Source organism: Mytilus galloprovincialis, chromosome 14 (assembly GCF_965363235.1).
Source record: "Mytilus galloprovincialis chromosome 14, xbMytGall1.hap1.1, whole genome shotgun sequence".
In the NCBI taxonomy this organism is placed as follows: Eukaryota; Metazoa; Mollusca; class Bivalvia; order Mytilida; family Mytilidae; genus Mytilus; species Mytilus galloprovincialis.
This window is the reverse complement of record NC_134851.1, coordinates 67,192,220-67,206,703: the sequence shown is the minus strand read 5'-3', so window position 1 is coordinate 67,206,703 and position 14,484 is coordinate 67,192,220. Positions and strand designations below refer to the sequence as shown.

The window sequence follows — 14,484 nt, the reverse complement described above, 5'->3', positions numbered from 1 at the left end:
TTCAGACTCTATAAAGCTCCAGAAATGAGCTTCTTGAGAGATCTTCATATAAAAATCCATTCAACCCAATAGGCATCTTTTGAATAGTCATAAAAGCTGTACATTTTGTACTTTTAATTGTTATCATACGATATGTACTTTACTTTTAATTGCTATTATATGATATGTGCTTTACTTTAATTGTTATTATCTGATATGTACTTTAGAGTAATTTTTTTTTCTTCAGATTCTCTTATTGCTATTACATTACGAATAACGAAAAGAGTTAGAACAACCAAACAGTGAATCAATATAAATAGTTTAAATAGAAAATAACTCGTACATTACACTTGCAATGCAATAAAAATATTGGAGGATAATCTATGTTACTGAACACGGAGGAAGGATGCTTATTAAGTTGGATTGCCATAACAAGGCAACAATAAAAAATAAGTTAGTTTCCCTTTAGTTTTAGAAATATGTAGGATCAGAACATTGTCGACAAAAAATGTCTCTAACAGACAACGGAATAGATATTGAGATTAGAAAAAATGATTATGGTCATAACTTACTTCAAGCAAATGCCAGACCAGATTCTGATTCAAAACAAATTTCAGCTCTTATTTTCATTCAATTAATATCTGACAGGCTTAAACTAGTGATATAATTCAAAATAACCAAAATAAAAACTTTTAGTAAAAAAATCTTCAACATTTTCTCTTACATGTACTTAAGAGTAAAAAAAACGAAATAGAAAACAGACTTAATTTTTAAAATGACATAGTACAAGTTATATATATACACCGTTTGCAAAACTAAATATACATCTAAGGTGTTATCTTGATGATTTCTTTTACATATTGTTGACTTCATTTGATGAATATATATAGCAGATGTATAGGATACATATAAATATCTAAAGCCTTTGCAACATAATATATCTCTAACACTAAATTCTCGCCATGTTAAATACCATTGAAATTTCATAATCTTTCGGTGTGTGTGTATGTTTTCATGATTAAACCTAATTTTGAAAACTGACCTAACATTGTTAAGAGGATTTTGTTTATCAAAACTTTCTACAAATACATAAGTTATTAACACATGTCAAACTTTATCGATTTGATCATAAACAAAATTTGCAAGTGACACGGTCTTCGAGTAAAGAGTAAACTTCATAATGGAAATGGATATTGTGTCAAAGAGACAACAACCGAAGCAATGAGTTAAAAACAACCGAAGACTCTTTCCAGTAATGAGATTTTTATAATACCCGAAGCAGGCACTGTGCATTATTATCAATTTGTTAAAATGTATAACTTATGAGTTTAAAATTATTTGTAGTTTATAATCGATTAGCAATAAATTATTTGTAGTTTATAATCGATTAGCAATAATGTCAATGATAAACATACACTACAAATAGTCCTTCTAGTTTAGCTTGAAATCTATTACTGACAATACATTCACATGTGCTGACCTTAGTAAGTTATGAAGTTTCAATGGTATATTAAGATAAGATGTATGATTTATGAAAACAATGTATTTGTTATAGTGAAGTGCCATTATATTGTGAATTTAGTGTGTAACAAAAAACATTAAAGTCAACATTAACATACCTGGGCAAATTGAGGAGAAAATCTTCTGATCAAGTCCACGTAATTCATCAAAACTCTGAACATTGAAGCTGTTCTCCTTATGTGGCGGGGTAGCTATAGCAAATACCTCCTTAGTGTCTGTCAACCCAATACCAATAGTGTAGATATGAATTCCTTTTTTTCTAGCCTCCACAGCTTCGGGGATGGTCCTTCTCGAGTTTATATTAGACACGCCGTCAGTGACAATTATACCAATGTTGGGGGCATCGTCACGATCTGCTGAAGTACCAAACATTTGAGAAGCCATTGTTTCGATGGCATCAGCAGTATTTGTACTACCATAAGCATATTTAATTCCATCAATTGCATTTTGGATGTCTGCAGTTGTTGAATGGGCACCAATCTGGAACTCTATCTTTACACCAGTACTGTAACTAAGTATTCCAGCACGGACATTGCCAGAGTCGATATCAGCATTGGATAAGAAATCTTTACAGAATTCTAGCATCTTTTTAAAATTATCTTCTCCTACACTGGTAGAGGCATCCAATACAATCACTAAATCAGTCTTAGAAAGGCCACAATCTGTTTTGTTACGAAAACAATAAAGTGTTAAGACGTGTCATTTTATGCACAAATATTTATGTATTATACATACACATCATGAAAATTTAGAATCACAAGTAATCTTAATCAATGTAAAATTATTGACAAATTTGGGGATAAAAAAAAATAGTTAATGATTTTTTTTTGTTTATGGACATTGTTACAAGTTTCACTGGGTTAAAATAGAAAAAGTTGAAAAATTACCCCCCTCAACTATAATGCTAGAATGCCCAAATGGTGATTAACAAAAGTTGAATTTCATGATTTTTAGGCCTATGTTAAGCCTGTAGCCAGGCAAGTACGTTCAGAGACAAGTTACTTAATCACATAAGTGAGAACAATCTATGCACAAAAGCAAAACAAGTACCGATCCCATAAAAAAAAACAGACAGCATATGGCAAGGGTAATGAATTTAACATTATGTTATTCTTGTTAAGAAAGATATATTTCCATGCAAAATTTAACTGTACATATTACATTTCATTTGAGGTCCTTTGACATTCTTATTATTGAGTGATTTATGAAATAATGTGTCTTTGTATACTTGTATACAAGTAACTATTATGTGTCTTAATCATGTTCACACAAATAAAACAGCAGTCATACTTAGTCTAGTAAAAGCGTTAGGTAGCTATAAAGCAAGATTTAACCGACCATTTCTTTTACAAAATGCATGTACCAAATTTGAATAATGGCAAATATTTTCCAGTGGTACCGCTAGCTGATAGATAAGTGGGCTTCGTCAAGTTTAAGGACTTTCCCTTTTTGAATTTATCAGTCTGTTAAATTTTTCATACTTCTATAATATAATTTGTTTGTGTGAATCCCAATATTCATTAAATGCCTAAACATTTCCAATTAAAAGCGGATTTTTAAATGAATCACACTGTGATAGTTTAAATATATGTATTGTTGAAGACCTATCATGACCTCATTTCTATTTTGTTTATTATGTGTTGACTGGTTGCTTTTCTTAAAAGTGATTATCCCATATTACATTTAAAACGTCTTAATCTTTTTAGCTACTTTTCTGGGTTCCTCGCATGTTTTATGAATTACCTTTATTACATATATCATTTATACCTCAAACCTCACCAATTGTTAATACTCAAATACACGTAAGCATTGAAGAGGTAAACTGTCAAGAAGTAAACAATTTATCACGAACCTTTCGATTTTTAGGTTTAATTTTTTTTAAATCGCCGACAGTGAACCTATAGTTAGGCAGTCCCACCTGTATGAAAATATCTGGATCCACCACTGGTACATCCTTCAAAGAATTGTCTTAAAATGATTTTATCATTGAAAAATATATACGGTCTGGATACTTTCTTAACAAATTGCCTCTTCAAGTATATTCACTTAATATTTATTTAATATAGCTGTATACCATTGTTAAGTTACAACACACAGGAGTGATTTTCCTTTGAATCTAACAAGAAGGATCTTTCATTTCTATTTCTTTTGCTTTAAAAGTCAAATTTTTTTTTCAATTGTGAAAACGAAACTCACCTTAACAATAATGAAACATCAAATATATTTTTCTTCATAATTATCTTTAGTTCCAAAAAAACCTAATAACTTGCATTTATCATTGTCGTTTTATTTCTTGTCTAAGGATTTGTTTCATTCTCCATTTTTTTTAATTTAAATTTGGATATATTGAACTAATTGAAATTTGCAAGGATGAATTTTTTTGTAAACAGCTCTCATTAAATGTAAAATTTAGCATCAAGGAGTAAAGTAATTCATTTTAATTGAAAATAATCAATAAAGATAGAAAATTGTGTTTAAACTCATAGGAAAATCACTGTTTATAATCCTACCTGGAGCTGGAGTTGTAGTGTCTGTCAAAAGTCATATCAAAGTTAACATATATGTTTCTAATGCCAGATAAATTTGAAAAACATGCCTGATCTAAATTACCTGCAGAAGTTTTCTTCCTTGACAAATTTAATAAGAGTGCACAAAATATAGTTTCCCTTTTTTAACACTTTGGAAAAAAAAAATGTTTTATACAAATTAAGGAGATAGACCTAAGTTTAGGGAGATAACTCTTTAAATCAGTTAAGCGTTTGTAAAAAGTCAAGTTCATCAATGTATTTTAAGCTTTTACCTGAAATAGATTGAAAATAATCTATGTAACCTAGAAGCTTTGATTATGTTTTTGAAAATGGTTGACATAAACGTACTAATGGGTTTTAGAGTTATTTCCCTTAACCTAGGTCTACCTCCTTAAATCCCCCCAAAATATCTTTATACAAATAAAATAGCTAACAAAACTTCTCTACTGTGGATTTATCACTGTGCATGGGTACTTATTTGTTATGGATACATTTTGTTGGTGTTTGATAACCGAAAAGATAAAAAAAAAATAGGAAATTATAAATATTAGCATCCACATATCAAATTGAATCCACAGTTTACTTTGACAACACATTTAAAAACAAAACATACAAAAGACATAATACAGAAACACAGAAAAATAAAATGACATAACACACACAATAAGTTAGTTTCCTTCCTTTTTCTTTTCTTCTGTCTTTCATACTCCTTTTCCGTAAATAGCCACAAAATACTGATTATCTACAGCTAAAATCGTTAGTGCACAGAAAATACATATTAAAACAATCATGGTTACAAAACAAAAAGCAAAAAACTAAAAATCTATTATATAAGTTACAATGTATTGCAGTGGTGTTTTTTGAAGAGTTTAAGAGATGTGCTAGCAAAAAGAAAGTACAACTGCTCCCCTCCAGAGTATCTTTGTTTCTTAAAATCTTCCGTTTTCTCTGTAATAGTCGTGACTGTCTTTTGTCGTCTGTTTCCCCTTTTGTTTTCAATTGGTCAATGCTATGCTTTTGTTGTCGTTTATGTTATTTGGTTGTTTTTCCTCTCACAGTTGATGTGTTCCCTTGGTTTCAGTTTGTTACCCGTTTTTGTTTTTGCTTAAATGAATTATGACTATTGAAAAGAGGTAAACAATTCTTGTCTATTTTATTTCCATTCCTTCTAAATATATTGATTGTCATTATGGTAAGTTAATATTTGCGGTCCAATTTAAGAGAAGACACAGAACTTTGTACTAGACGTTTTGTTTCAAATCCATGTAGATGGGAATCCAACTGTGTATTTATTAACTATATTTAAAAACAGTATTTGGTGGTTTTTTAACATTTGTCTTTCTGTTTAGATTAATAATTAGCAACTTAATTTTACTGACCTCTTAGTCTTGGTCTTGGCCTCATTGGAGGGGCTACCTGGGGTACTACAATATAAAGAAATTACTTTATATGAAATTTTCTGTTTTTTCTTTCTATTAAAATGTAAGTCCAAAGGTCATTTTGGTCACTGAATAATGTTCATCAAACTTAAGCTTCCTGTCAGTTATTGAAGAAAGGTATTCTGTAAAAATGGAAATTGTCGTTAATAGTTATCAAAGGTACCAGGATTATAATTTAGTACGCCAGACGCGCGTTTCGTCTACATAAGACTCATCAGTGACGCTCATATCAAAATATTTATAAAGCCAAAAAAGTACAAAGTTGAAGAGCATTGAGGATCCAAAATTCCAAAAAGTTGTGCCAAATACGGCTAAGGTAATCTATGCCTGGAATAAGAAAATCCTTAGTTTTTCAAAAATTTCAAAGTTTGTTAAAAAAATATCCACCTCCCCCACTTTAATAGATTTTCAAAAGCATCAATACAGTCATGAATGTTTAGTGCAAATCAAACTCGTCACATAAAATTCATCCATGAAATTACAAATATAAAAATCAGTATATTTTTTTAGACAAAAAAAAACATAATCCCTTCCTGCTGGAAGTCAAATGGTTGCTCCCTTAAAACTAAAACTTACATCCTTTGACAGCATCTTCAATCTTAACAGGAACATCATGCAATTCTCTCTCATCTCCAACTACATATTGGAAGGTGTTAAGTGGATGTGAAGAGGTCTCATCTAGTTCAGTTCTGTCATTAATGCCAACACCAACAACGTAAATTCCGATCCCATCATCCTCTGCCCTCTCAGCAGCAGCCCAGGCTCCATTTGTGTCGTCACTTCTTTCATTTCCGGTCAGCAATAATATATAATTACGGGCAAAGTCACGATCACCTTTAGCGTTTTTAAACATTCTTTGTCTAACCGCATCAAAAGCCCCAGCCACGTTAGTTGTACCACCAGGCTTGTACTGGACATTATCAACAGCATTCAAAACATCTTGTTTTGTTCTATAATCTTTCAAGTCAAACTGCACATCAGCATCAGAATCAAATCGTACAAGTCCTAAACGATACTCATCGTCATCAACACTTATTTGGTTGACAAATCTCTTGGCATAAGTTTTCATCCATCCATCAAACTGATCTTGTTGGACAGATGAATCCATTGCAATAACAATGTCATAACCTTTGGGTAGTGGTGCTGCAGTTGTGGCTCCTGCAATAAAAGGTATTTAAAATTACTGTTAGAGGTTGGCATTGAAGTTGATCCGCCTGATATATAGAGAAACCACTATATAAAAAATTTATCTAACCTCGTGTACATTTCTAGGAATGTGACTGGATAAAAGCAGCCGCATAAAGACCGTGTATATTTCATACTAGGTTAGAAGAAATTCATATTAGGTTAGTAGTCCTGGCTTATTTCAATACACGGTTAGTAGTGACGTTATGTCCCTTTATACAAACAACACGGTGTTGAGGAAAGATCTTTAACGTTTCAAAACGATTGAAATAAATTCATAAAACACATTTAAAGCTTACAAGTTGTTATAGTTATCACATTATTTGTATAGACCAATGGTTGTAGGTTCCTAATACAAACGTCATTGAAGACTTGATCTCTTTTATAGTATTTTAGAGTCGGTTATTTTTGCTGACAGTTGACTTTCTAAAGACAATAAATACTTATTTCAACTGTTTTTCTAATAGACAATAGAGGGTCAGGTGTTGCAAATGTATGTACTTATCAATTAAGTGTACCCTTTTAACACTAAGATATAGAAACAAACCTGGACAAAAAGCTTGAAAGACTTGGTCACTCAAAACTGCCAATTCATCAAAACTTTGTACATTGAAGCTGTTTTCTGAGGCTGGTTCAGAGGCCATGGCATCTAACTCACGAGTGTCTGTTAAACCAATACCGACAGCATATATATGAATTCCTTCTGCACGAGCCTGCTCTGCCTCCGGAATGGTTCTTCGGGAGTTTATATTTGACACACCATCAGTTAATATAAGTACAACATTAGGCACACCATCACGATCACCATTAGCAGCAGTGAACATTTGCGACCGCATTGTTTTCAAACCATCGGCAGTGTTTGTACTTCCATATCTATATGGAATGGCATCAATAGCATCCATTATATCTTGTGAGGTGCTGTAGTCATTCATTTGGAATTCAATATGGACGCCAGTACTGTAGGACACAATTCCTGCACGAATATTGCCAGAATCTAAATCAGCATTCTTTAAGAAATCCTTACAGAAATTCTTCATTTTCAGGTAGTTGTCATCTCCGACACTGGTAGAGGAGTCCAATATAATCACAATATCAACTTTAGCCTGACCACAAGCTATTTATAAAAAAAGAAATTATTAGTAAAAGAAAGAAAACATTTTTTTATCTATAAAACAAAATAAGATGTTGTATGATTGCCAATGAGAAAACTCTCCAAGAAACATAAGTAAACAGACATTAACAGCTATCTGTCACTGTATGGCCTTCAACACTGAGCAAAGCCTATATCGCAAAGTCTATAAAAGGGCACAAAAACACAAATGTAAAACTATTCAAACGAGAAAACTAAAAGGCTTATTATTGTACAAAAAAACTTTGTATTCTATGATTCCCTTTGAGGCATGCAATTTTATTTCTAAAATAATGTTCAGATTTCCTTTCAGTTTTATTTATCAGTAATTTCAGTTGTATCCAGTGAAAAAACATTTTAAACAATAAGAAATGTAAAATACTTACGCTTTGCGGTTGCAGGAATAGTGATTGGCACTGAAAAATATAATGAGATCACTAAAAGCTGAACAAGAAACATAGAATCAATAAAAAATAACAGTAGTATACTGCTTTTCAAAAGTCATAAATCGATTGAGAGAAAACAAATCCGGGTTACGAACTAAACCCGATGGAAACACATCAACTATAAAAGGAAAACAACGTAACTACAGAACACTGGAGTGCAACAAAAACCAAACGAGAATGCAACATACACAGAAACGAACTATTAGATAACAACTGCCACATTCCTGACTTGATACAGGACATTTCAAATCACCAATTGATGCCGTTAGAGCAATATTGGTATCTCTATTCTAACATGTCTAATAAAACTGACAGAAAACCATGTCAAATGACACATTTAAAATTTGTCATACATCGTCTGCGTTGAGCGAACATTTTCAGACCATCAACTGTGAATTGATGTCATGAGAATAAGTGATGTTATCCAATCAAATTGAACGTTACAAACGATGTTGCATTAGAAATCTTCATCTTTCTTCTCAGATGATACGCAGTTAACCCATTTAAGAAAGAATCAATCAATACTTTATTCTGATATAATACTCACAAAGTACTCTGAGAGAAGTCTGTTGACTTTGTCCAGTTCCAACAGGATTGTCAGCAAAACATTGATACATTCCTGTATCTGAGGTATCAAGATTCCTGATGGTCAGAGATGGTGAACTAGGCGAGACTCGAGAGTACCGTGAGGATCTTGTGTCCACATCAGTCATCTCTCCTCTGTCCATCCTCCTCCAGTAGACGTTGGATTCAGGTGGATTTGCCACAACATCACATTCCAGAGTCACCTCTGTACCCATATCACCAGTGTATTCTCTCTTTGGAACTGTCACAGCGGGAAGAGCTATAAAAAAATATGCATACATTTTTTTGGCATTTTATGTCATGTCATGATTTTTGGATTGGTAAAGGATAGCAACACTGCATAATATTCTGTATCAAAATTATCATCAAAACATGTGAAAGTTGGTTTATTTCTTGTTTCTATGGCATATACTGTGGATTCATTATCAGTTTCTAATTTTTCGTGGATTTCGTGGTTACAAGGACACCAGGAATTTAAATATTCTACAAATTACATATTTCCCAAATGAAAGTATGCACACATTGCCAGAACCACGAAATTGAATATCCACGAAAATGCTATTTTTTTTCTCAATCCACGAAAATTGGCACCCACGGAAATAAATGAATCCACAGTTTCCTCAATCTCTTTTTATTCAGCTAAACTAACCTCCAGTAACATCAATATCACCATTAGGACTAGACCCTACACCAGCAGCGTTCTCTGCAGTACATGCATAGGTACCTTCATCTTGGAAGTCTGCATTGTTTATCGTAAGGGAGGGTACACGTACTGTAGAACCACTGTATTTTCTACCATCTACTACAACAGGTGTCCTTGAATCACCTTGGACTCGATACCACGTGACTTCCTTGACAGGTATACCAGATTTCACTGTACATTCTATTGTCACAGGTCCACCATAACGTACAGTGCTTCTGTATGGTTTGATATTTACATTAGGTTTCACTACAAGAGAAAGAATGTTGAATCATGAGCTCTTGTTAAATAATGATACCACTTCTTTTAGATATTTTGGGACTCGGTGGCCAAGTGTAAGAATCCAACATTAATAACAAATTACAGACGATTCTGTTGTGAAGTTCAAGAGTATATGAAGGACAGGTACAAAAATTGTATAGAGATTACATTACCAAAAACGAAAAGGGTAAAATTAATGATATTCTGTTAAAGTATATACTTCCTTCTGCTGTTATTTGTTTTATGGTCTGGTTGTTGTCTTTTTGACACATTCCCCATTTCCATTTTCAATTTTATTTCTTTGATCCCGTATGAGGGTTTGGAAAACAACACTTGGTGTGCATTGTATCAAATCTAAAGAATTCATTCGAGCAGTTGAACCACAAAGTAGACATCCTTGTTATTAAGGTGGTACCTAACAATACAGGAAGATAACTCTGTAAAATCTGCTAATAGTTATCAAAGGTACCAGGACTATAATTCAGTACGCCAGACGCGCGTTTCGTCTACATAAGACTCATCAGTGACGCTCAAATCAAAAATATTTATAAACCCAAACAAGTACAAAGTTGAAGAGCATTGAGGATCCAAAATTCCAAAAAGTTGTGCCAAATACGGCTAAGGTAATCTATGCCTGGGATAAGTTTTTTAAAAAAGTTCAAAGTTTTGTATACAGGAAATTTATAAAAATGACCACATTATTGATATTCATGTCAACACCGAAGCGTTGACTACTGGGCTGGTGATACCCTCGGGGACGAAACGTCCACCAGCAGTGGCATCGACCCAGTGGTGTAAATAGTTATCAAAGGTACCAGGACTATAATTCAGTACGCCAGACGCGCGTTTCGTCTACATAAGACTCATCAGTGACGCTCAAATCAAAAATATTTATAAACGTTTTAATTACGTTGTGTTGTTAAGGGACTATTAAGCTTCTCAATGATCAAAATAAGTGTTTGTCAAACTGCTATATAACCAGTGTAATTTTTCTGATAAAACGGTCGGTTCAAATTTTTTAAAATTTTTATATTTTTGTAAAAGGGTCAAAGTAAGTACTTTGTCAAAATTTCAAGAAAATTAAACGAGCCAAATTAATTGTAGTTAAAGTGTTGGGTACCACCTTAACGTCAAGCAATAAGGGTTATAATTATGTTATCTTATGAAGACAAGGCACTTATTGGAAAAACAATAGCCTCCCGTGGTCAGGCTTCGTACTTGAGATTGTATTGTGTGACACCTTTTTGTTGATTACAGGAAACTGAATGATAAATTGATCAGAGATGCATGTCTGTTCCCTTGAATATAATGCTATTTAGACTCACTAGTCTTGGTCTCGGAGGAGGATAACACTAATGAACTCCTTACCTGGTCTTGGTCTCATTGGAGGTGGATTTTTTGCCACTAAAAGATAAAAACAAAATTACTGTAAACTGCAATTTTAAAATTGGTACATCTAACCTTCGCCTTTAGCTTGGCCATGCAAATACTGATATCTTCTGTTTGTAAATATCAAGTTTAATAAGAAAATGTTTTAGTACAAATGCAAATCCTTTAAGGAACAGTCCTCTAAAATGGCTTTGGCTGGTCTTTTTATGTTCATTGATAGAATATACATAATATTATGCCCTGCTCTAATTCGTTTTTTCTCAAAAGTATAAATAAAGTCTACAAAATAGATTAATTTCATTCAAGCCACATAAAGTCTTAAAAAATAAAGATTAATTTCATTCAAGCCACATATAACATGTATAAGAGTGATTGCATGAGAGAAAAACTTTACCCAGAATTAACAAAACAGGATCCTTTCTTAAACCACAATTCTAAATCTTCTACAAAACGGATAAATGAACAGAAAAACAACACAGAAAACAAAGTGCTAAAATACTAAAACATATATACTTTTTAAAACTGTTTCAATTATATGTATTTCATGTACTTACTACCAAGAAGATCAGCATAAATTTGAGGTGGAACTTCAGCCAATTCGCTTTCACTTCTTGTCAAATATTGATAGGTGCTCAAAGGGTGGGAAGAGGTCTCATCCAGCTCCTCACGATCATTAATATTCAATCCCATAACATATAACTGGATTCCGTCTGTCTCTGCCCTCTCTGCCGCTCTCCAAGCATCATTTGTACTCAAACTCTTATCCTGACCAGTTATCAATAATATAAAGTTTCTGGCATAATCACGATCACCTTGGTCAGGTCTGAACATCTGGGTTCTAGCAGTATCTATGGCTTGTGCGGTGTTTGTTATTCCCCCTTTGTATCTGACCTGGTCAACAGCATTCTGGACATCACCACTGGACTGATAGTCCTTCAGGTTGAATTGAACATTAGAATCTGTGCTATATCTCAACAAACCAACTCTAAATTCGTCGTCATCGATATTAACTGTATCTGCGAGATTTTTTGTAAATGTTGTCATCCAATCAAAATATTCTTGGGATACGGAAGAATCAAGAATAACAACCAAATCATAACCAGTTTCCTGTGGTTTCACTGTGGTGGCAACTGCAATAGAAATAATTAGTCTACGGATATGAACATAAACGACATAGACAACAATGTTTTTGATTGTAATGGTGATATATCATATTAATTGCAATAGATCTCGACCAATAACCTCAACTGTAAAATTGATTGGATAATGTGGTGAATGTTATATGCATATTTATTAGAATGATAACGAGCTAAAATCAAGGCCTTTGTGGTCTTGTGTTCTTTAAGGTTTGTATTTAGTGGTCAAAAACTGACAATATAGAGTTATGAATTAGAAACTTTTTTCATAAACCAGCATTCAACCATGGGACTAGCACGTACGTAAATAACAATTAAAATATCTATCACAGCTTACCTGGACAGAAGGCTTGGAAGACTTGGTCACTCAAAACTGCCAATTCATCAAAGCTTTGTACATTGAAGCTGTTTTCTGAGGCTGGCTCAGAGGCCATGGCATCCAATTCACGGGTATCTCTTAAACCAATTCCAACAGCATAGATATGAATTCCTGCTGCACGAGCTTGTTCTGCCTCAGGAATGGTTCTTCGTGAATTTATATTTGACACACCATCAGTTAATATAATTACAACATTAGGCACACCATCACGATCGCCATTACGAGGAGTAAACATTTGTGAACGCATTGTTCTCAAACCATCAGCAGTGTTTGTACTTCCATATCTGTATGGAATGGCATCAATAGCATCCATTATGTCTTGTGAATTGCTATAGTCATTCATTTGGAATTCAATATGGACGCCAGTACTGTATGAAACTATTCCAACCTGTATATTACCAGAATCAAGATCAGCATTCTTTAAGAAATCTTTACAGAAATCTTTCATTTTCTGGTAGTTATCATCACCCACACTGGTTGAAGAGTCCAAAATAATAACAATATCAACTTGGGCTTGACCACATGCTGTGAAAACAAATATGAGCATTTTAAATGTATTGCATGTCTTAAACAATATCTTAAGTAGTAGAAACATTTCTATGGAATAAACACATGAGCTAGAGAGTTAGGAAAGATTTGTTGATGAGGGATCTATTAGATGATAGTATGAGCTTGAGTCTGAATGTATTTCTTTGAAAATATGAAATAAATAATATTATTTGAAAATATGATTAAAATCCCTGGTTGTTATTTGAGCAAGACAGCTTGTAAAATTCTAGATAAAACAATTAAAATTGTAAGCATGGTGATGTAAAATAAATAAAAAAAGATGGTTATGACTGACTTTTGACAGCAGTGCTTAATTTTAACATTAGAACCAAATGTAAAAATAGCTGCTATATATATGTTACACTGTAACTAGAAATTTTCTTCATACTTAAAAGTCATATTTCTAAATCAACAAAACGATAAATAAATCATAAAATATCGATGTATGGATGATTAATTTTACTAATACATTGTACTCACGTTTATCAGTTGTCGGAAGAGTGATTGGTACTGAAAAATGAAAAAAAAATAACATTAAAAAAACTAAAAACAAGAATGTGTCCACAGTACACAGAAGCCCTCAGTAGACCGTGTAATAGGTTGTCAAAAGTCTAAATTGGTATTAGAATTAGAACGAAAATATCATAGAGGTTGGGAGTTCGAACCCCACTCGTGCGATAGTGATATATGAACAATGATATATAAATATATGGATTTTACACTAACAAAGTTTGAAATTTCTTAATTCTGTTACCATAATTACGATTATTTAATTTCTGAAAATGATTTAATGCATGTACTTACAAAGTACTCTGAGAGAGGTTTGTTGACTTTGTCCAGTTCCAACAGGATTATCAGCAAAACATTGATACATTCCTGTATCTGAGGTATCCAGATTCCTGATAGTCAGGGATGGTGAGCTCGGAGAGGCACGAGAGTAACGTGCGGACCTGGTGTCGACATCAACCATCTCTCCTCGGTCCTCCCTCCTCCAGTAGACGGTTGTTTCCGGTGGATTTGCCACAACATCACATTCCAGAGTCACCTCTGTACCCAAATCACCAGTGTATTCTCTTTTTGGAACTGTCACAGTGGGAAGAGCTAGAAAATAGAAGATATATAAAGTGAAGCATCAAACTATATAAGTATGACAAAGTGTGACAGTTGCATAAAATTCCATTATATGACCACGGTGTGTGAACAAAGCAAACATACAATATAGGAAAAATTGTCAAAAATATATATACAGTAGTCAACA

General features: G+C 33.1%; 1 protein-coding gene across 2 annotated transcripts in view; it reads right to left on the bottom strand.

Moving 5' to 3' along the window:
- The window catches only part of LOC143058204 (uncharacterized), a 73,819-nt gene that overhangs the window by 42,525 nt on the left and 16,810 nt on the right, over window positions 1-14,484 (bottom strand). For both annotated transcript variants that reach the window (XM_076231668.1, XM_076231669.1), the window contains exons 15-27: window positions 14,031-14,327; window positions 13,707-13,736; window positions 12,636-13,202; window positions 11,717-12,292; window positions 11,142-11,177; window positions 9,462-9,761; window positions 8,775-9,071; window positions 8,168-8,197; window positions 7,200-7,766; window positions 6,044-6,625; window positions 5,408-5,452; window positions 4,011-4,031; window positions 1,599-2,162 (exon numbers count right to left, since the gene is read on the bottom strand). In XM_076231668.1, coding sequence (XP_076087783.1) covers window positions 1,599-2,162; window positions 4,011-4,031; window positions 5,408-5,452; window positions 6,044-6,625; window positions 7,200-7,766; window positions 8,168-8,197; window positions 8,775-9,071; window positions 9,462-9,761; window positions 11,142-11,177; window positions 11,717-12,292; window positions 12,636-13,202; window positions 13,707-13,736; window positions 14,031-14,327 — 3,912 coding nt within the window. The remainder of the gene's footprint in view (window positions 1-1,598; window positions 2,163-4,010; window positions 4,032-5,407; window positions 5,453-6,043; window positions 6,626-7,199; window positions 7,767-8,167; window positions 8,198-8,774; window positions 9,072-9,461; window positions 9,762-11,141; window positions 11,178-11,716; window positions 12,293-12,635; window positions 13,203-13,706; window positions 13,737-14,030; window positions 14,328-14,484) is intronic.